Here is a 23,978-nt window from a genome sequence, read left to right on the forward strand (position 1 = left end):
TGTGACTAAGTCTCACACATGAAATGAGGATCTTTGGCTTTCTTTCCACTTGTAAAAATATTTGCTTTCCTTTTATTTCTACTTGCATATGTTCACTGTCTAATAATGTATTTTCTGAGTGTGGAGATACAAGAATTACAGATGAGCTCTATTTTATGATGTTGATGTAGAAATTTTATATATATATATACACACACATACATACATATATATGCATTTATGCTTATAGATGCATTAAAATATCTCTATGAAATGAATCTCTTTGCAAAACAGAAGATTTTCTACAAACAAAACAAAACAAAAGATTAATTAGTGGGTACTAAGTTCAGAGTAAGAAGTTCTGTTGTGGTGTTGCATAATAGGGTTACTATAGATATGGATAATATAGTGTATATTCAAAAAGAAAACTAGAAGAAAGGATACTGAATGTTTTCACCATAAAAATAATGCTTTAGGAGACAGAATAAATTTACCTTGATGTGAACATTACACAAATACTCATGTATCTAAACACTACATGTCATCCACTAAATATTCACAATTTTTGTTTTATTTTTTAGGTTAAAAATTAATGTAAATATCCAACACCCGAATATCTGCAATTTTTTTTTATAGAAGCAAGCTAATTAGAGCCAATTGCTTCTCCTCCTGCTTCTTGTATCCTGGTCCTGTATAGAAGAGTGATGGGACCAGTGAGGGACAGAGTGGAGCAGGAAAATAATGAAGGAGGAAGAGGCAGTGTGCAAGGGAACATGAGGAAGCAGCAAAATTTAAAGGATATGAGTCTTTGATTAGGAAAGAAAGTCCAACTGACTGAGCAAATTGCCCTGTGAACCTCATCCTTCCCAGGCCACAGGCAATTCATTTTGTCCATGATCCTCTCTTACTCTCTACCCTGCCACTTCCAGGATCCTGCTGTCCTTTTACTGCCTCCTGGCAGCCTCAAAGACATCCAGGTCTTTCCTCCTTTGTCACACCCCTATTATACACCTGTTGTCAACTTCCTCCTTAATGTCCATTCCTGGTAAAAATATTTTCAAAGGAATTGACATCCATTTCATTGACTAAAATCACCCTTCCCCCACTCCTAATATTTGTGGGTGAATCTTACAATTGTGAATCTTAATATTGGAAAATATTTGAGGCCATATAGTCCTAATGTTCCAATTAATAAATGAGATTTTTCACATATATTATATTATATCTGATGTAATAGAAAATAAATAATCTTCAAGTGTCCTATGTTCAGGTAGAAATCAGTCCCATGTCTGCTTCTCTACCCTCTCCTTATACCTGGGCCCTTTGTAGTGACTTTGTGCCCAAAAGACAAGCCAGTTTCCCTTGAATCTGGGAATATTTTCGGCTTGATTTGTTCAATGAAATGTGAGAGAAGTGAATATTCATTTGCAATTGAAGATCTTTCCACCCCTCTGACTCTGTCCAGAGGTCATGTGAACAACCTGGAATAATCAGATGGAGATTTAGAAACACATACTTCTGCTTCTCTCAGTCAAGTGGACAGTAAGCTGACTGTCCTTTGTCTGACTCACTCAGGCCTCAGAGGATAGGTCAGCTGCCCACAGGCATGAGTCAACCTGGGAAAAATCACCTAAGACTTGACTAGTAGAATTGTTGAGCTGATCTACAGCCTCATCAGCAAAGTAGAATCATTGTGATTTAAGTCACTGAATATGAGTTTGATTAGTCATGCAGCAAACCACTAACCCTGATGGCAAAACACAGTTATATTTGTGCTTATTTATTCTAATTTTATTTCAGCACAATTTTAATTAATCCCTTGAACTAAATTTAAAATGGTTTTGAACAATTTGCTAACATTTTGTTTGATTTGATCTATTTGACAGTTTGGAGGCTTTGCTTTAGCAATTATTCTTCTGCGCTAGTTTTTGTCTATTTTCAGATAGTAACTGCAATGGATCCTAATTTAGGAAAGAACAAGGACAAACCAAAAGCAGCTCAATTAAGTACTAAAAAAATGCTAAATGTCATGAAAATATTTTTAAAACAAATCCAAGTAAATGACTGTATTTATCTTAGTGCAATAACAATATTGAGGGACAATGAAATTGAGAATACACTTAATACAAAAAATATACCCAAGACCGGAAGTGAAATAAAATTTCAAAGAAAACAGTATATACTGCATTCAGAAACAATAATAGGCAGCTCCATAGAAGACAGATGTAGATTCTTGAAAATTACTGTAGTTGTCAATAGTTAAAGAAGAAAGTAAGAGCATTCAGCCAGAAAAACAACACAAATGAAAGCATTCTTGTCCCATAAAGCATCTTCTACAATTATCCTATGGATTAGCAAAAATTTCCTACAGAGCTTAAACCCTGACATGGAAGAGTTAAAGTTTTGTTGTTTTTTTTTTTTTTTTTGTATATTCATTCATTCAGTAATCACTGAGAGTTTACCGTATGCTAGGCATTTTCCTGGTTTTTATTATATATCAGTGAAGAAAGAGGCAACGATAATTGTTATGGAGCTACTTCTATGTACATATAAATCCACCTTTCTAATGTTTTTCCACTTTTCTAGCTTGTTTTCTTTACATTAGCTTTCCAAATTTAAATGAAACAGTATATAATAATTGGGTATATTTTTCATGCTTTAAACCTGCAAAGAGTGATGGATAAAAATATATGAACACAAACTTGTGAATAAAAGTTTACCTGGAGAGTAATTTCACTCAGAATTGGCATTATATTTAGTGGTCAAGTACACTCTGGTTTTACAGTATTCTAATTTTTATTTTGAAAGCGCCCTGAGCATGTTGAGAAAGAGTGAAACTGAGTGCAAACTTTAGTTCTATTTCCACTAGTGGACTACCTCCAACATGTTGACAAATCATTCTGTGTTTCTGCTTTACTGTTTGAAAAATAGTGCTTTTGGGAACACCACTCTTGCCACACTGTTGAGGCTCTAAGCAAGTCACATGTGTGAGGAAAGCCTTGGGACCCAGTCACCACCACATGCTAACTTACAGAGATCTCAAGCAAAAAACGCTGACCAGTTCAGTAGATAGATGAAACTAATTATATAACTATTCATCTGTAAAAAATTTAAAAAAATGAGCATCTATTCTGTATGGTAACCATTTATTGACAACAATACAAAGAAGGACCTTATTCTCACAGAATTTACATTTCCCTGGAGAGGCCCTCATAAAAAGATTGGCAGCAGCAACAATAAAAAAATAAATTAATAAAAATAAACAACTTAAAATTAATGAATAATCCAGTTTCATTTGTTGTAGAGAAAGTAGATATGGAAAAGGGACAAAATGGGTAAACATGTTCTGACTAATATCACTTTTGTTTTTATTCTGTTTAGCTTGTTTGAAAGGGGAAAAAAGCAGTCACAAAACCAAACAAAATGAAAATTAAATTTAAAAAATAGGTGAGGTTATAAGGTAACAGAATGGAGTTTATTACAAAAAATCAAATCATATTCCAGAAAAGGAGAAGAAAAAAATAGATTGCATATTTTTAAAAGATATTTAGAGAAAAAATCATTTGAAACTTAACATTTAATTTGAGCCTTCTCCAATCACTAGCACCTGTGGCTGGGCTGCTATGGGGAAGGCTGCTTGGCCATCCCTGAGTGGGGGAAAGAATGAAGGGACTGGATGATAGAGAGTCTTAGGTTTATGCATTAAACTGTGAAATCAGAAAATGTGAGGATGTGTTTGGAGAATGATGAGGATTCAGTGTCCCTGGACGATGTCTTTAAGTGGAAAGGGTCTCTTTTCCTTTGTAAGAAAAATGGAGTGGTTCCGCCTCCCTCATCTCACACACACATAAAAAAGCTCAGTAAAGGGGCTGGGATTGTGGCTCAAGCGGTAGCGCGCTCACCTGGCATGCGTGCGGCCCGGGTTCGATCCTCAGCACCACATACCAACAAAGATGTTGTGTCTGCCGAGAACTAAAAAATAAATAAAATAAAAATATTAAAAATCTCTCTCTCTCTCTCTCTCTCTCTCTCTCTCTCTCTCTCTCTCTCTCTCCTCTCTCACTCTCTCTTAAAAAAAAATTAAAAAAAAAAAAAAAAAAAAAGCTCAGTAAAACAGAAATTGGTACCAGGAAGCAAAGTTGTTGCCATGACTAACCTGAACATGTGTTTCAAAAGTCTTTGGAGCTGGTGTGCTACATGTGCAGGGGAGGGGGGACTTTGAATAGTTTAGAAGTGTAAGTTGGCAAAGCTTTAGATTGTTGTTAAGTGGAACTTCAATGATTCTGGTGGGAACTCAAAAGACCAAAATACCTATTGGACATATCACGGACAACAAAGGCTGGGCTTGTGAGGTTTCAGAGGAGGAAGACTCTATTGGAAATTGGAAAAGAGGCAATTTATATTGTATTTTGTCAAAGTCATTATCTACATTGTGTCTGTTTCCTGATATTTTCTGTGAGTCTGAATTGAAAGGTGATGGACTAACTTATTTGGCAGAGGAAATTTCAAGGTGTCACAGCCTTCAGGTGGTGATATGGATATGGCTGGCAGCTTTTAGCCAAGTTTACTGTGATATCAGAAGCAGAAAGAAGAGCAGCAAGATTTGAAAAACTTCCCATTTGGCCAGAAAGGTGTGAGTAAAACTGTGGTTGAAGAAGTTATGGTTGTTAAAGACATTACATTCACTAAAGAAATTGTGACATTAAAGCAATAGGTATGTGTGCAGCTGCTGAATTTTGTAGGTCAGACCCGACAGACAATGAAGACATTCTTTAAACAAAATAGCATTTATTTTAGGAACAATATGAAAGCAAGAGCAAAAAAAGCAAAAGTGGTAGGCAAGAGAGGAAGAGCTGAAAATACATCATCAATTCAGGGGAAACAGCCACCCCTGAAGTCACACAGCTGAGGAGTCCTGGGCAGCTCTTCAGGTCCTGACTGGGAAGTCCTGGGCAGAGTGGCTTTTCCATGGGTGAAGCTCCAAAGTCTTATTCCTCCTTAAATACAAGGTAGAACAAAGAGAGCTCAGTTCTAACAGCCTGCAGGACCTAGTGATCTGCTCAAGGACACTTATCCCCACAGCCTGGCCAGCTCCTGGAAGGAAGGGAGTGATAGCCTTGAGAGAAGTGAACAACTCAGAGTGCTCAAGAGTGAGCCAAACCACCCAGAAGGCCGCCTGGTTTAGATGTTCCATCAAGGGTATGCAAAGGTCACGGCTGGCACATGGAGAGGGAAGATCTTTCCTATGTTCCTTAGTCCTTTAGAAATGCTGAAGACTTTATCCAGAGATACAGGAAAGTTGGAGCTCAGGAAAGAGCAGCTCAGGAATTGGTATGACCAGACCCATTTCAGGCTCAAGGGAGTAAAGGTAAAAATTTTTTTGGAAAGAGACCAGTGGGGCACCCTGTTTACACAGGGAACTCAGGAAGCTGTTTCACTGGGTTCAGTTACTCAGATGCTCAGAGGTTCCTGTAGCCATGGTCCCAGGAGGCTTAGCTCCTGACTCCTGCTTGAGGTGATGGCAGATCTTGGCTTCAACCTCATGGTGCTTGTAAGCACAAATGAAGGCCATGGAGCAGCCCTCACAGAACAGCAGTGCCTTTTACTTGGCTGTCAGGCATCAGAAGGGCTCACTTTCTGGGTAGAAAATGGCCTCTGGTTATAGGAGAGGTCTGGGTTCTATAGGTTACACTGAAAGGTGAGTTAATCATTGGAGACTTGTCAGAATGTGTCAGTTTGGGTGTTCAGGAAAAAAATTTGAAACTTGTTTTTACTGGAAAAGGATGGAGGGTCTCAGTGCTTATCTTTTTGCTCCGGGGGTCATTATATTGTAAAGAATAAATGTTTAACCTGGGACTGCCATTTTAGGATTGATGTGTGTGTCCTTCTCAGATATTGTCTTGTCACTGGGAAAGGATTTATTGGGGAAGGATCAATGTTTTTGCCTTCTTCCTCCCTTCCTACTCCCGGGTCACATTGTCTTGGGTAACCATTTTCCATATCCTTCAGTGCTGGTTTTTCAGGAAGGCACAATGCTGGAGTTCAGGGTCTTGGAGGCTTCCACTAAGATTTGAAAGGAAGGTCAGGGAGATCAGACAAATTGCAGCAGGTTAGAAGTCCCTACAGGACTGCCCCGGAAAAGGTAGTGCCTGAGGATATAGCAAGAAAGCCAGAACTGCACTGGAGAGCCCTGGATTAAGAGATGCCATTAACATGGGGTATCTTTGGAAGAAAGCTGTAGGAATTGAGCAGAAACAAGCCTAGAGAGAGGTCATGTGGCCTGCAACCAGCAAGGCCTCAGGGGCAAGGATCACCATGCTCTGTGCCCCAGATGCTGGAGGAGAAACTACAGGACTTGTTTACCCTGCTGGGTTTCAGTCTTTCTTTGGTTCCATTCCTTCTTTCTAAGCTCTTATTTCTTTGTTACATAATGAAAATATCTAGTGTGTGCCCTTATATATTGCATATATGTGATTTGCTTTTGGTGTTTTAGAGAGGCTCATGGTAGGAGTTTACGTTGAGGCTCAAGAGACTTTGGGTTTGGATGTTTGAGTAATGGTGGAACTCTTAAAATTACGAGAACACTTGGAAATAGATTAAATATATTTTGCCAGGGATGGGGTACCAGGGATTAAACTCTGGGGCACTCAACCACTGAGCCACATTCCCAGCTCTGTCTTTGTATTTTATTTAGAGACAGGCCTTGCCATTGCTGAGATGGCTTTGAACTCACAATACTCCTGCCTCAGCCTCTCAAGCCACTGGGATTACAGGCATGCACCACCATGTATTTTGAATTGTGAGATGGGCATGAGCATTTGGGGGACAGGGGTAGAATGTTATGGTTCTTCTATGTGGCCTCTTGTGGGCGATAATGCAAGAACATTCAGAGGTGAAATGATTGGGTTAAGGGAGCTTTTAATCTAGTCAGTGTAATAATCCACAGATATGGATTAACTGAGTCATAACTGTAGGCAGATAGCATGTGGTTGGAGGAGGTAGGTCACTGGGGACATGCCTTCAGGGTTCATATTTTGTCCCTGGTGAGTAGAGTGCTCTCTCTCTCTCCTTCCTGGTTGCCCTGTCTTGAGCAGCTTTCCTCCTCCACAGTTCTGCCTCTCCTCAGACCCAGAGCAATGGAGGTGGCCATCTAGGAACCGAGACCTCTGAGACCATGAGTGCCAAATAAAACTTTCCTCCTCTGAAATTGTTCTTGTCAGGTCTTTTGGTCATAGCGGTGGAAAAGCTGACTGAAATAAAGGGATAATAAAAAGTAGATAAATTTTTGATATCAGATGGAAGTCCACAAATAGAAGTAATTGTTGCTTCTGGATTAAATAAATTTAGTGTGGAAAGTGTAGGAAGGAGAGGAGGTAGCTTCAGGGTTTGGCCACTAGGGGTCATTAGTCAAGGTTTTAACATATATTTAGGAAAGTGAAAGTCTATTCTTTGGCTTTGGACTATAATTTGTTGTTCATTGATTAAGTTCCCTTATATTTCTGCCACCATCAGTATACCAGCCTTTATGATTATGTTTGGTGCATCTCAGATTTTTGTCTTATATCCAGAAGTGGAATTACTGGATCATTTGGTTGTTCTATTTTTTTTTTTTTAATTTTTTTAGGAAACTCCATAATATTTCTTATGAAGGCTATATCAGTTTTCATTCCCATCAACACTGTAAATTCTTCCCTTGAGTGCTATACTAAGTATCTTTTATGGTTCTGACTTAGAGTTCCAAATCATTTCAATGAACATTTACTCAAATACTGCAACCAAATATTTTGCCCTAAGACCTAAAGTTATTTAAACCTACTTAGAGATGGTTGGACATGAAAGTCATGTAGATTTTACTTCCTTTATACTCTGAGTTTTACTTCCTTTATTGTTTGAGGGGATCTCAGCAGTATACTATCTAATATTAATTTAGTTAATTATTTAACACTGAAATAGAAATGACAATGATAGATTATTTAACTTCTTAAATTAGCTTCACTGGAAAACTTTCTTGTAGATATATGCTTTAGGTTCATTTGCCTTTAGTCCTAAGGAGGGGTGGAATAGGTCAATGTGAAGAATAAATTCTGAGCTAAATGAATGGACTTACAGAGTCTTATCCTAAATCATTTTAGAATGTTATTATGGTCACCTTTCCAAGAGGCATGATTGCACATTGTCAGTTATGGAAACATTTCTTCAGATTTCTATTCTGTTAGTTTCATTACAGGTCTTATCCCAGAGGTGCCATAAACTTTAAAATATCACTATTATTATGTGCTATTTTGTTTTATAATGATGTTTTCACTTAAGATGTTTTCCTAAATAATTTGTTTCCTGTGTAATTTTCATAAGATAAATTATACTTAGATTTTAATATACTTATGGCATGTGAAAACATATTAATAAGTATTATAAATTTTCTATCTTAGGAAATAAAATCAAGATATTTTGGCCATTATACTACTTGAATTTATATAATTTAATTTGGCATTGAATGGTTAGGGTAAGTATATGTCTACTTTTACAGAAATGTTATTAATTTAAAGTAAATTCAATATCATTACTTGTCTCCATAGGAAAATGTGCATATTTTTAGAGAAGTGAACATTCAAGGGATCTAAAAGAATAAACAATTCTTTTTGGTTTTACTTTAATTCACCCAACTGAAGAGCTGAAGAAAACATGTCATTTTTTTATTAGAATAATGAAAGATATGATTACATTTTGGGTATAGTTTGTGAGCCATAGTAAGAAGGAGATGTGGAAGAAAGGAAGTGTTTAGAAAATGAAAATGGGAAGGCCTGTGGAAGGGTGAGAAGAGCCAAAAACCTGTATTAGTCCATTTTCTATTACTATAACAGAAGACCTGAGAGAAAAAGAAGTTATTTCTCACAGTTCTGAAGGCTGGGAATGCCAACACCTGGTGGGGCTTCTTGCTGCATCATGACATGGTGGAGGGCGCCACGTGGTGAGAGCTCTCTTTCCTAACAACCACTCCCATGGTAACAGTATTAAGCTAATTGGTGATGGTGGAACCTGCATGGGTTAATACCTTAAAGGGCTTACCTTTGAATACTGTTGCAATGGCAATTAAGTGTCAGCAAGAGTTTTGAAGGGGACATCCAGACTACAGTGGACTCCTTCCCAGACCCCTTTATTTATGAATCTGGTGTCAGAGTGGAGAGAAAGGATTTTCATCATGTTCTTCCACAACTCAGTTGTGTGATAGTACAGAATAAGACAGACTATAAGAGTTGCATAGGACTTTAGGAATAATTTACTAGACTTCATCTGAGCTGAGGCTTAGGGGGATTAGCAAAGGCCACATTTTCTCTTCAGGATTAAAATTCACTTCCTTTCAGCTGTCCTGGTCTACTTTCTATAGAATATCACTGTCTCTTAAAATGATATGTCTGTGTCTTTTTTTTTTTCACTTACAGAATACATGGATTGGACATTCTGTAAGATTCCTTATAGTTTTAGAATTCTCTGCAGTTGTTCACTTTATGCCTCTAAATCTACAGTTTTTACAATACACAGAATTAAAATCACAGAGATCTGTAATGAAAAATTTTTTAAAAATGAGATGGGCTTCATAGTCAAGATACTTTATTTCTGACAGGCTTTAGTTTCTTTTCACAGATCCATTTGTTTTCTGAATTACAGTTCTCAGAAAATACCTTCATCTTGAGATAGCAGCACAGCTGTTTTCTTTATTTTCACCAAAAATTTGTAATCTGAGGAGAAAAAGAAAAACCTCTCTTACTGTTTGGGATTTTCTCAAACGTAATGATATAAAATTTTAAGATAAAGTTAATATAAATCTCTGGAACTTCATCTTCACTTGGAAAGAATCCTTCTAACAAGAAACTTGAGAATGAATACACACATATATAGAAGCTTTGGAAACGGGGAATTAAACCTCCCTATTTTGTAATACATTCTGTGAAGTCTCTTTACTTCACTGAGCCTCATTTTTCTTAAATATATCAGTTATAGCCACATGTTTGGGTGAGGCACTGAGAGGAAACATAAATGTATGACAGTGCTTAACCAAAGTCTGTTTTGGTAACTGAGACCTGATGAAGAAAGACTATGTAAGGTCTATAGAAGTGGATGCAGGGGAATGGAGATGCAGTTTATGTGCATGTAGTCAGAGTTCCTTTCATCCTCAGGCAGAGGTTGGTGGGTATCTGCTTCAACCTACTTTAGTTCCAACAACAATGGATATTGTGGTTTATTGTAGGTGGCGATGAGAATAAAATTTGAACAATGGGAAGGGCTAATATGGGGTTGGCTGCAAGGGAGAGGTGAATCTAAGGCTCCCTTATGTTTGTCTCAAACAGAAGGTGGTAGAGGCAGTGGTCAGGGCTCCACCATGGCTTTTGTTTTTCTCCTTTCTTCCTCTTCTTCATGTTCCCATTGGGCCTGAGCAGCTAATCTGATTTATTCCAGTGCCAGCCTTCTGGTCAAACCGTGAACTTTCCTTAACTGGACTGTTGGAAACCCCCTAGATTTTATGTCTCACATCCTTCGAAGTATTTCTTCAATTTTGGGGGTAATTTCTTTAAGACCAATCTGGCCAAGTCAATGACTCTCTTTCAAAAGGCCCTCAATGGCTTGCTGGTCCTTCCCTAACCAGATGTCTGATGAATTCTCTGACAGTATCCTCTTTAATTCCCAAATAATTTTATAGAAATATATTATCCTCTCCTTTCTTTCCCTTTATTTGAAAACAAGGTTCTAGAAAGTTGAAATCAATGCAAAATTTAACTGGATCCTCTTCTACTGTACCACAACAGCTTCCAAGGTGGACCTGATGACTACATCTCAAAGCATCCAATTTTATCCTCAGGCTAAAGTAGGAGGCTCACATGAATTTAATCCATCCACTGCATATATTTCTTCACAGACACTTACATGTTTTCAAATTTTATTTTTATCATGACTACAATGAAATAAGCCTTTTACATCATAGCCCAGTTAACTAAAGGGACTTTAATCACTAAACTACATTCCCAGACCTTTTAATTTATTTTGAGACAGGGTCTTGTATGTTGCTGAGGCTGGCCTTGAACTTTCTCAGCTTTCCAAGTAACATGGATTACAGGTGTGTGCCAGCACACCGAACTCAAACTTAATTTCAATATAAATAAAGTAAAGAAGAAATACCCAGAAAACATTATGAAAAATCAGGATAGAATTAATTAAACAGATATATATTTTCTTTTTCAAAAGGGTCAAATTATTTTTGAATAATCTTCATTTAAAAATCTCATAGTTAAAAATATTTTAGAAGATGGGCTCTATAATGTCAAAATTTGCCAATTAAGCCAACATTCTTTTTAATGTTTAATATTGTCCATACTAAATACATTAGCACTGTATTGTACATAACCCTGAATGTTCCATTGTTTTACATTTCAACCTCTTGTTTTTTGAATGATTAAAAAATACATTTTAAGTCTCAATTTATGCAAATTTAATTAAATTGTTCAAGATCCACTAAACTAACACTCAATATCATCTCTTGATAAAAACTCATTGAATGTGAAACTTGGTTGGATTCCTATGTGCTTTTGCTTGTGCAAGAAAAGAATACTCTGCTCTTTGCTATACAACTATCCATGAATTCTGTTAAAAAATGTGTAATATTGAGGGCTCTCTTGACAATATTATTCAAGAAAAAATGAGATACTTAAGAGAAAATAACAAGTGGCTTTTCTGTGGTTTATGCATATATTCTCACATTCCTCAAAATAACTGTCTCTTTCATAACACTGGCTAAATATACTATAATGTTTGCCTCAATGCAGGTAGTCCCTGTCCTGCATCCAAGTTCCACACTCTGATATTTACTATTTTTTCCTTTTTAATCTTTTATCTTTTCTATGCTGGTTGTGACCTACTGAATTGGTTCATGATCCACTATGATGCTTTTTCATCACAATTTTAAAAATACTGCTTTGGAAATTCTATGTGCCAATAGTCTCCATGGAGACATTTTGAAAAGAAATTTATGTATCCCTTCCAAAGAGTTAGTCCTTGTCCTTTAACACTCCATTGAAGATGCAAACATATGTTCTTATAAAGGGCTGGTGTCTTTTCATACATAGTATTTTCCAATTAACTTTGGAGTTATTCATCTTCCCAGCCTATTTTGAACCTATGGAGAATGTCTGAGCCAAATTAACACTATAAAATTCAATCTTCAATATTCATTAATGTGACTATTTTGCAATGTGAACCTGATGTGAACTACATATTCAAATGAGCTCACCTGTCATGATCTAATAAAGAACCATTTATCCACTTCCACTTCTTCTCTGATAATGTAAAATTTAGTCCAATCCAATACAGATTTCCTTCATTCTTAATCAGGTTCTGTATGAATCTCTATAATTGAAACAAAATACATGACTTAATATTGAACCTGTTTATCTAACCATGATTTGTATTCTTCTCATCCCCTAAAGTGTAGTTCAAGAAACACCTCCTCTCTGAAGTCTTTCCTAATTCCCCAACTCCCCAATGAGTTCTTTCTTTCTTCTTTGTGATATTTCTCTCTAATATATTTCTATTTCTTTTGAATTTATTATATTATATTAAATTGTTATATGACTGTTCAGTCTCCCAAATTATGAGCTTCTTGAAATCAAAGTTTCTACTTCCATTACACAGAAACTTTGGCTGAAGTCCAGCTGTCTTGATGCAGTCTTTAAAAAGTGTTAAGTTATATAAAGAATTTTATTTAACAATTTACCAATTCTTCCTGATCTTGGATGAGCAGCAAACTGGATTCTCCTTGGGAGCAGTCAGCTAGACTGTCATTCCAAGTTTTGAAAGAACTAGAAATAGTCTAGCATTTATCGTGGAGCTGAAGCCAATGTTTAGGGCACTGTAATTGATGTGGTGTCTCTATAGTAAAAATAAAGAAGGAATAAATAAGTGTTGTATTTCTAATCTGTCCCTGCTGCACCCCAAACAGCCACACATACACATTGTTATAAATACTCAGAAGTCTTTGATTATGACTATTACCATCTAAGGGTGCTGGGTTTGTTGTTTCTGTTCAGCAAAGAATTGAAGAACAGGACACAGAGGTAGCAAGCAAGAAGTAGGTTTATTACAAAAGCCACAGAGATACACAGATAGACTTCTCCAAAGAGAAGGGGTCCCAGAGCAGGGAAGAATCTGGTGGGGGAGATTTTGCCTGTTCTTTTTATGGTTTCTGGAATGTCCTCCTTTCCTTATCTCTTCCCCATCTACACACACTCCTCTCTGTTATCGATTGGTGCTCCCTCTGTCCATGTGTCTGTTTTAGTTTTACTCTTGATTATTAGCTTATTCTTAGGAAATTAAAGGCACAAAATTACCTGTTGTATAATTCCTCTTCTCTTGAATATCCACACTGCTCTTTTCCATGGGTGTTTTTGTGTTAAGGATATCACTAAATAAAGGGGAAAATACATTAAGAGGGTTAGATACCCAAATGTGTGGTGGAATGGATACGTCATCACTTTAAGGAAACTAGGTTATTTCAACAAACTAAGGTGAACAGATGAAACCAATTGTATTGTGGTAACCAAGGGTTCTAGTTTGGAGACATTCCACATAAACAAACAAGTGAAAAACACAGAACAAGTAAACTCCTGCAGATATCAGGTTTCATATTATCTACTAGATAAGTCTGCTTAAGGGAATTACTTAAAACTTTAAATTGCTTATACTGTCGCCTGAACTCTCTCATCTTCAGAATGAGTGTAATTGTGCTGTTTCCAAGGGAGGGCTTGTCTACTGCCATCTGGAATTAAGTAGGTACTTAATAAAAGGTACATAATTAGAATCTTTAATTTTCTGTTATCACAATCTTTGGGTCACAACTGATATTGGAGCACATGTATGGGGGTAATATACATAATGATGCTCAGAATAATTAGAAAGAGAAATAGGAAATAAATGTGAAGTTTCCAATGTGGACATGGGCTAAATGGGCAAAGTGTTGTCTTCTAAATTTTCATTTTGTTCATCTTTCAATAAATTTACAATAGCCAAATAATGATAAAATACACCTATATTTATGATGGAGATAGAGTAGATATTGTGAAGCAAATACCTTGCTTCACTTACCTAGAACTTCCTCAACCCAATCACACTCAGAAGAAGAATTATCCCAGCACAGCCAAGTTTTCAAGCCAGTTAGTGCCAAGGTGGACCCTGAGAGACATCTGGGAATTAAAACAAATAAAGAAGCAAACAAAAAACTTGGTAAATTAGGTTGAGGATGTCTGGCACAAAAATCAAAGGTGGTGCTTTGTATAATCCAACATATAAACCATGAGATACAGTTTGAGGATTTGGGGCAGGAAAGAAACTCTATCAACCATCTTCAAAGTAGCATTACACAGGATAGATTCTTAGATTCAACCGAGAGTTTGTTCATTGATAAAACAGGAATACTTGCACATATTTTCTATAAAAAGGATTAGTATAAGAATCAAATGCGATCTATGTGAGGGCACTTTGAAAATTCCCAATTGCTATACAAAAATAAATTGCATATGCTATTGTAGACAATAAGTCAAAGAATTCTAAAGAGAACATTCATTTATTAAAAATGTGTTTTTTAAATATACATTTATCTTTTAGCTGTAGTTGAACACAATATCTGTAGTTTTTATGTGGTGCAGAGGATTGAACCCAGGGTCTTGCTTGTGCTAGGTGAGCACTCTACTGCTGAGCCACAACCCCAGCACTCAAAATGTATTTTTGAGGCTCCATTTAGTGCCAAGTACTATGTTAGGTGCTGGTGATATGCAGCAGTCCAGCTGCAGCAAAATAACCAGGGGGTGACGAGGAACTTGTGAAGGTTGATACAGCAGGAGTGGGAGCCATTTATTGTAGGACAAGAAGGATATATATACATTCCACACAGCTTATCTTAATTAACATAAATTAGATACAGCAGTCAACCAATAAGGAATCTCCACACTTAATGGCTCTCTGGGGTTACTTCACTAACCACGCCCCCTCGCAAAATGCCAGACGCCATCTTGACTTGTTTACAGACCCTAACAGTGATATACAATAATTCCATTCTGCTTTACTGTTCTGAAATAGTCATCTCCAAATTGTGTAAAATGTATGGCATTCAAGGAAGAATGTTTTGTTTAGTGACGACATTGTTTTCAGTATTTCAACTCCAGTAGTTCTCCCTTACTGAGGGGATGTTTTAAGCCCCTTCAAAGATGTCTGAAACTATGAACAGCAACAAGTTCTCTATTCACTGTCTTTTATACACACACACACACACACACACACACACACACACACACACACTTTTCCATATTTACCAAGCACTCACCACACATTATGGCTGTAACTTTTGCTGTTTAAAATGAGAAAGCAAAACCAGCTGAATTTCTTTTTCCTTCTTCACAATTTCATGGGTAGAAGACTTGTTATTACACATGTCAGCAACCTCAGCACATGATATTTGTTCTTGCCTTAATTAGAGGACTTTCACAATACCATTTATAGGAAGCTCTTTATGGCTTGTCTTCAGTACAACTGAATTGTCCACACCACTACTTTTGCATCTGGGGGCCACAATTCAGATAAGGGTAATTTAAACACCAAATTCAAATTGGTGACTAACAGGCGGGTCACAAAGGTGTGATTCATTTCCAGAGGAAAGATGGTATAAGATTTCATCCTGCTACTGATAATAGCATGCAGTTGAAAACATGAATTGTTTATGTCTGGAATTTTCTATTTTAACATTTTCAGACCAATGTCGACCACAGGAAACTGAAACTGCAAAAAGCAAATCTAGAGATAAGGAGAGACTGCAGTTGTTAAATGTAACATGTACTTATGCCTAAAATATTGCATAGTCTAAACAAAATATCAGACATCTTTGTTTTTCTAAGTAATCATGTCAATAATTATATAATATCTCATGTTTGTCATACATTGAAATTATGTTAATTAATTTATGAAATATGATTATAAATTAATCTAATGTCAATTTATTTTGCTTCAAGACAATGTTAAAACAGGGATTTCATAGGGAAAAACAATGAAGAGGAACTTATTCAAAAATAAAAATATAGAGAAACACTGGGATATAGCTCCCCAAAGTAAATCAAGTTAGCAGGAAATAATTCTGATAGTTTATCTCTTAGCTATTCTGCTCAAACTCATGCTTAAATACCTCCTTTATGTGATTTAATTGTAAGATCTCCTCATTTTGATTTATAATGTATTTCATACATTCCTTTATATATTGTTTTTTTAAAATTATTATTGAGGCCAAGACCATTAGAAGTAAAGGTTTTCTAATTTATCTGTAGCTGTCAACATATATATTTTCTATTTTTCTAATATTTCTTAGTGTAGATGATTACCTGTTTTGATTTAAATGTTAAAAAAATTTCAATATCCAATATGTATAATATCTTTTTTTCTCATTACATTACATATTCCAAAAAGACCTATATGGCAAGTTCTACTTTTTTTTTTCAATACTGCCACTGGGAGAAATTGAGTTGTATAACTCAGATTGCACACAAACACTAATGGTCTCTCCCATTAAAATTATGACATTCATACACATGAGTTAGCTTTTTTAAACTGCTCTCAAAGAAACAGAATTTAGAACAATCAACCCCCTTATCCTTGGGTTTCATATCTGCACATTAAAATAACTGCAGATCAAAAATATTCACAGGCAAAACATATTGTACCTGTCCTGAAAATATATATGTATTTTTTCCTTGTCATTATTCCCTGAACAATGCACCTTAGCAACTATTTAAATAGTGTTTAAATTCTCTTAGTTACTGTTAAGTAATCTGGATATTACTTAAGTATGCAAGAGTATGCACATAAGGTGTAGGCAAATAATACAATATTTTAAATGTGATTTGAGCATCCACAGATTTTGGTATATACAGGGATTCTCAAACCAGTCCTCTGTGGATGCTGAGGAATGGCTATAGAGTAAAATATGAGAAAGGAATGCTATGGAAGGAAACATTACATTAGACTAAAAAATGTGGAATGTAAGTTATCATCTGGCACTATTTGGCACCTGTTGAATAAGTGGAGGTGGGGATTGGAGACTCCAAGGCCCCAGGGGCAGTATTGGTCTAGAATTTCTAATAATAATAAAAGCTATTGTGACCCAGAGTGATCCAACCCAGTGAATAAGCCTAAAATAGCATTAGGATGGATTTCCTTCTAGTTTTCTATATGTACATTATTTTACGCTTCTGTCTTTTTTCTTCCTTACTCATCTCTCCTTGGAACTTCAAATTTGTTTGCAAAAGAAGAACATTTCATACAGTCATTACATTAATGCTTATCACCTTAGTCTAGCATTGATTAAGAACAGAGTTGTTAGGGTTTTTTCCCAAAATCTAGCAGACCTGAGATTTGAGACAGTCTTCATACACCACAACTTTTCTCACTTATAAAATGTGGATAATACCTACTTCATAAGATTTTGTAGAAATTTATATAAAATAATTCTAAAATTCTAAGTCTACAGTCAGGGACATGGTAACTATTCAATCAACAGTAGTTTTTGTTTTGTCTAAAAAAATTTTAAGGCAATTTAAGTGAATTTTAAAATGTGTTATTCATTCATGCTAAAATTTAAGGAATCAAGTGGAGTGTCTTGTGCCTACTCTGGTGTAAGAGTTTCTGCTGAGATTATGGAGTTACAGCTGAGCACTGGAAGAGGCCAGGTGAACTTTAGTTACCTGGAGGTACCTGCTTAGGACTAATTAGTATTTGGTATAAGCAGTATATTATATCATATCCATTGTTCTAAGCCTTTAAATAGATTTCCATCAAGCAGACACGAGTATATAAAATGGTTTGAAAATCCCTCTTCAATCTGGGTCAGCATTACCTGATTTTGTCTCCATCTGCTCATACATGCTGCCTGCATATTCCTCCTACTTGATGAACATGTGTGTTCTCATTCCAAGGTTTCTGCATTTGCTCATCCAACTTCTTGGAAGGATTTTGTCCCAGAGCATGGTTTTGTCCCTCACTTTCCTCAGGTCTTGACTTCCATATCATCTTCTAGTGCAGGTTGTTAATAATTTTTGTGTTTTCTGTGACATCATCTCAAACACCTAAATACTAATTTGCTCTTGAAACTTTTTTTCTCACTAGCACTTGATGGTATTATCAAGTCTTCTACACAGATTTTGGCTTTTGATAATTGTTTGCATACCTCCAGGGTAATAGAAATGGTATGCAGCAAAAAAATTCTCTATCTTGTTTTCTTTCCTGTCCTTAGTGTTTAGAGCATTCTTGGCATGTGCAGATGCTTCTTTTTGGATGAATAAATAACCTCTAGAGGCAGTTTCCATAACTTTTACCTTTCTTTTTTTCCTGATACATAAAGCCTTTTTGGCCATTTGGCCACAAGTGAAACAGGTCATTGCTCACCTCTCCCTTGCTGGTTTCTTTGACTGCCTTGATCCACCTCATCTCTGTGTTACACATTTGCCACAACATGAACAGTTTAGACAAAGAGTCCATAATAGAAAAATCTTCACACTATCATTTCAGTATTCTATAGTCACACCGTTTGCTCTGTTTTATTCTAGTATTTTTTTCAGATTTATATTCAGGGTGATATTTTGTATGATAACAATTGTAATTGGAGTAGACAAATTTTCTAAGATTACAGAAGGTAATGTGTGGACAAAGCCTCAAAACATTTCTCTATGTTCAGTTCATTTTCTGATTCCCCTTTAAACAAGCTCACCAATCCACTTTTCCCATGCCTGAACAGAGGAAAACAGAGATTTGTTTTGTCCCATCAGAATAATGACTGGCTCACTCAAATTCTCCCTGTAGTTATCAAAATCTTCTAATTTCCTCTTATTCCATGTATAGATTATAGTGCAACTTGTTGGATGACTGTAAGACTTTTTTCTTCATGACTTTGATAATTTAATAGTTTCAAACTTATAACAAGAATTACTAAAAGTTCTGATTCATATGACTGTCACAATATGAAATGAATATCAACTTGGAAATCAATTGTAGTGTTATTAATGTCCAAGTTGTATAAAATGTGTATAAAATTGCCATGATGGAGTATTATCTTCTGTAGACTGCAGAAGGTAATACTACATCAGGGCAATTTTATACACATTTTCTGCTTCAGTTTCTAGCCTCCTCATGTGTCCCCAGGTCAGGCCATCATATATTATATCTCCTCAGCCTTTCTATTTCTTTCACTAAGATTACTAAATCCCCTGACATAAAGAAGTGTGCCAATGTCAACAAAATTTAAACAAGCTTGTTACTAATATGCTCCAGTATCTTGTGACCATTTAAGTTGTTATACTTTTCAAGTTAGAAACTATTGGGTTGTAATTATAATTCAAGTCTTTGATCTTGAATATGACTATCTCCCTTCTCTTTGGAAGGAAGAGGGTGTTAATGACTAAATCTGAACTTTGTATACTGACAGAAAGCTGTAGATGCAACTGCACTGCAATTCAATTGTAGGATTATTATTTTATAGAGAGATTTAGAGTAATCTAAGTTGTTATTACAGCATGCTTGCAATATCTCTCAAAATTTTTCTTTGTTCTTTTATGTAAAATATTATGTTTTAGGGTAATTCATCTCAGACTCAGTAAACCACATGATCATATTTCATGCTGAATACCTTGATAAAAGAAAAATTTACACACCTTTTTGTCCAAAATCATTATCTTCAAGCAAACTATACTACACCTAACAGTAACATAGAATGACTTATATTTTATAACAACAATTTTATTTCCAGAAATAACTTAAAACCATGAACTTAAAAGGAAAATCTAACTCTGATTATGTAAAAGCCAAAAGGAGACATAAAACCACTTACCTTAGGGAAGAGACAGAGATAAAGAACTTTCAGGGCCTTGGCCCCTGGATAAGCTTTAATCAGCATATACCACCTGTCTGTCCATTGCAGACTGGGGAATATGGAACAAATTTGTGTATAAGGGCAAGTTTGAAGTTCTATGAGGCAAGTTCAGGAAAAGGAAATGCCCTATCTGAATGCTTTGCTGTCTCTATTATGTCCCCACCCCCCACAATTCTCTTTGAGGGTTTTCTCCATAAAGTATTGAGCTAATCCATTTACTGGTGTCCACTTTACTTACACATGTGTTATCTATCTTTTTAATTAATTGGTCTGTTCTATAACAAAATTCTGTCAAGGCTTATTTGTTCTTGTTCCACTCTTTTAGGGGCCAAGCCCAGGGTGAAGCAAATGAGGCACTTATGTAAGGTTCAAACATAAGGATATTCTCCAAATACTAAGCAATTAAGATAAATAATGCCTAATACAAAGTTCATTGATTCATACCAAAAAAGTCCCTAATACTATTTGAATTGAACTGAAGATGGTATTTCTAAAATATTTGTGCCACAAAGAAAATTGTGACATACAAAAAAGTGAGGTTACAAATTTGGGAAAGAATTATTAATAATACAACAGAAAAAGAATGAAAAGAAGATCAACAGAATACTCTTAACTTAGTTCTAAAGGCACACATGGATATAATAAATCTCCACATGAGGATAAGTATTTGAAATCTCTCAGAATTAGAGAAAGTGGAGGACTTGAGACTGTGGCATTTTTCAACTATATCAAGGATTTCCAGGTCTAGATCCTTAGAGCAGGAACTTAAATGCCAGCAAATCTGACTTTCTTACATTAAAAATGAAAAAGAAGAGGACACTCAAGTATTTCCCCACAGTCATTTACTGTGATTAGAACAGAATTATACTATGTCCACAAAATTACCTGACAGTGAAAGCAGTCTTCAGGCCTTGAACCCCTTTATAGGAAGGATCCATTCACAGCTGAAAATGTTTATTTTGTCAGTCGTGGAGTACACAGCTGTTCTCTAAAAATCATTATGGATCATTATGAAATGTGTGTCTCACAATCCACTTTTTAATGAATCAATTGAAATGCTTTTCAACTATCTTATTACTCGATAATGAGCAGTCATTTTACTTATGATAGCACAATAGTTCTGCTATATACCTCATCCGAATTTTTAAGATTTTTATGGCACAATGTACTGGGTAAGGTTTGAATATGAGGTGTCCCCTAAGAGCTCATTGTGAGACAATGAAGAATTTTCACTGGATAACTGATCAGTTTATAAATCTATAACCTAATCAGTATATAAATCCACTTGAATGGAATAAATGGGTGGCAGTGGGCAGACAGGGTGTGACTGGAGGAAGAAGGTCACCAGGGGTGCTCCTTTTGTCCCTGATGAGTAGAGCTTGCGCTCTCTCTCTCTCTCTCTCTCTCTCTCTCTCTCTCTCTCTCTCTCTCTCTTTCTCTCTCCCCCCCACACCCTTTTTGGCTGTCATGAACTAAGTAGCTTTTCTCTGCCACATTCTTCTGCTTCACTTTGGACCTAGAACTATGAAGGGAGCCAATCATGGACTGAACCACTGAGACCAAGAACCAACATGAATTTTTGTTTCTCTAAATTTTTCTATTTAGGTCTGTTGGCCACAGTGACACAAAGCTGACTAAAATGTGGTCAAATATATAGAATAATTCTATGTATTTATAGGACAATTGTCAAGCTTCAGGATATGTAAGAATCACCTGCCAGGGGCCCGGGCTGTGGCTTAGTGATAGAGGGCCCACCGACCATGCATGAAGCACTGGGTTTGATACCTGACACCACATTAAAAACAAAAACAAATAAACTAAAGGTGTTATGTCCATCTACAACTAAAAATGTAGTTTACAAAAAGAAATCACCTTTCAACTTCCAACTAATCATATTTGTTTTAAAACAAACACAAATAAGCCCAGTATACTGTTATACTGAGGTGGAGAATGCTAAAAATCACTCTAAGTATTTCAGCTTGTTTATGGGTCACTTAAAGAAGCAATTAAGTGTCAAGAGAAAAATCAAGGATATATTAGAAAAATCAATAGAGTGACTGGAAATCTGGGGGTCTAGTTGGGAGACTAAAATAATGCATGTGGGGCACTGAAGTTCAACTTATGGTTCTGAAGCATGACTGTGTCTTGTAGGCATTTACAAAGGACATATTAAGAATAACTGATGTAAAGTAAAATGTTCTTCAACAGAAGATTCAGACAGATGTTTTCAAACACCTCTAAGCTCCAAAAATGTAAGCTAATTAGGAATATTAACCAATTCACTCATCCATATGTAGCATCAAACATATTATAGATCACACCTAAAAATAAACCCCTCCTGAGAATTCATACCTGGAGAATTTATCTAGCCTGTGTTAAATTCATTTGAGCTCCTAATTGCATAAATGATGATTTTATTGTAAAATATATCAGAATTTAAGAATATTTTGATCTTATCACTATAAAATATAAGGAGGGATTATACACACATAATGTGATCAAAGCTAAAGAATTCAAATGGTAACTATCACAAGTAATCCTTGGCTTTCTAATGCAATGAAATAAAGTAAAGTCAAGTATCTCAAGGAATAATAAAGACCAGTTTCTGCCCAGGTAACCTATTTTGATACTGAACCTGGCCAAGTTAACTGCAGGAGTTGGCATATATAGAAATGTGGAGCTTAAATATAAACAATATCATTCTTGATGTGAAAAAAGTTTAAAAGAGGCCAGTAGTTGGCCACAAAAATAAGAGGAGTAAAGAAATAATTTTGAGCAAGAATGTAAAAATACAAAGCCAGCAAATGATAATTATGAGCCAAGAGAATGAACTTCAAGCTGTAAAATACACAAGAAAGGGAGGACATCAGAAGATGGCACACTAAGAAGTTAGAAGACCTTCTTCCCCCAGAGACACTGCATTGGCACTATATAGACAAGAAGACCTCTGTGAGAAGTCTAAAGCCTGGTTGAGAAGTTACAACACCAGCCTATCATAAAAATCAAGAAGAGATTACAAAGAAAATAGCAGATAAACTTGTGACAATTGGCATCTCATTTATGCATCTCTCCTATGCACCATACTGCAGAGAAACTAGGGGGAACAACCTCATATGGGGGCTTCTTCCTCTCATTGAAAAGAAAAATAGGCCTCAAATCCATAGTGCTGGCTTGTGTCCCCCACACACACACACACACAAACCTTCATGCTCTAGACAGTGTGATGCTGTACATCATAAGGTCTTCACCAGAGACTAAACTGATGGGAGCACCTGAACTTGGACTTTCAGCCTCCTAAACAGTGGGATAAGAAAACCTCTTTTCTTTATTTGTCCTCAACCTCAGTTTTTTCACCATAGAAACCAAAAAATGAACCAATACTGATGATATATCCAAAGTGCTGAAAAACAAATTAATATCAAACAAGAATACTGTATTCAGCAAACTACTCCTCAATATACAGAAGAAATTAAGGCTTTTTCAAATACACAAAATCAAAGAGAGTTCATTATTACTAGACCTGCTTCAAAAGTAATGATAAAGTTTTCTTTGGAGTCAAAACAATAATAAGCAGCAAAACAAAGCCATTAAAATATAAATATGAGCAAATATCATAACCCATGCAATTATCATCATGGTATAGAAGTTTTAAATGAGAAAACTATACAAGAAGTATATATATTTTTTGGTTGTTCAAAACATTACAACGCTCTTGACATATTATATTTCATACATTTGATTCAAGTGGGTTATGAACTCCCATTTTTACCCCAAATACAGATTGCAGAATCACATCGGTTACACATCCACGTTTTTACATAATGCCATATTAGTGACTGTTGTAGAAGTATAATTTTATGCTGTATAACATAAAAGAATTTGCAATTTCAATAACATGAAGTATTGGAGTGGTGGATCTGCAAAGTTGCACTGTGTTTGTATGTGATTAAATTGTTACCAGTTTAAAACAGAATATTATATCTTTAGGATGATTTAAATAATTGCTACCATAATCACAAATTATCTGTAGAATAAACAACAGGAAATAAAA

The 23,978-nt window shown here is 35.8% G+C and overlaps 2 protein-coding genes across 2 annotated transcripts in view; one reads left to right on the plus strand and one right to left on the minus strand.

The window, feature by feature from the left end:
* Nucleotides 1-5,198: 5,198 nt before the first annotated feature.
* LOC120888359 (uncharacterized) overlaps nucleotides 5,199-23,978 on the plus strand; it is a 57,646-nt gene continuing 38,866 nt past the window's right edge. The window contains exon 1 of the mRNA XM_078015270.1: nucleotides 5,199-5,347. The gene's annotated coding sequence lies outside the window, so the exon portion shown is untranslated. The remainder of the gene's footprint in view (nucleotides 5,348-23,978) is intronic.
* LOC101962075 (killer cell lectin-like receptor subfamily B member 1) lies at nucleotides 9,579-14,189 on the minus strand. Its single transcript, XM_078015866.1, is given in 6 exon segments — nucleotides 9,579-9,664; nucleotides 9,667-9,716; nucleotides 12,260-12,375; nucleotides 12,743-12,897; nucleotides 13,356-13,429; nucleotides 14,110-14,189. Coding segments are annotated over 5 exon segments (456 nt in total). The 5' UTR covers nucleotides 13,405-13,429; nucleotides 14,110-14,189.

The sequence above is a fragment of the Ictidomys tridecemlineatus genome, chromosome 6 (genome assembly GCF_052094955.1).
Source record: "Ictidomys tridecemlineatus isolate mIctTri1 chromosome 6, mIctTri1.hap1, whole genome shotgun sequence".
Classification (NCBI taxonomy): domain Eukaryota; kingdom Metazoa; phylum Chordata; class Mammalia; order Rodentia; family Sciuridae; genus Ictidomys; species Ictidomys tridecemlineatus.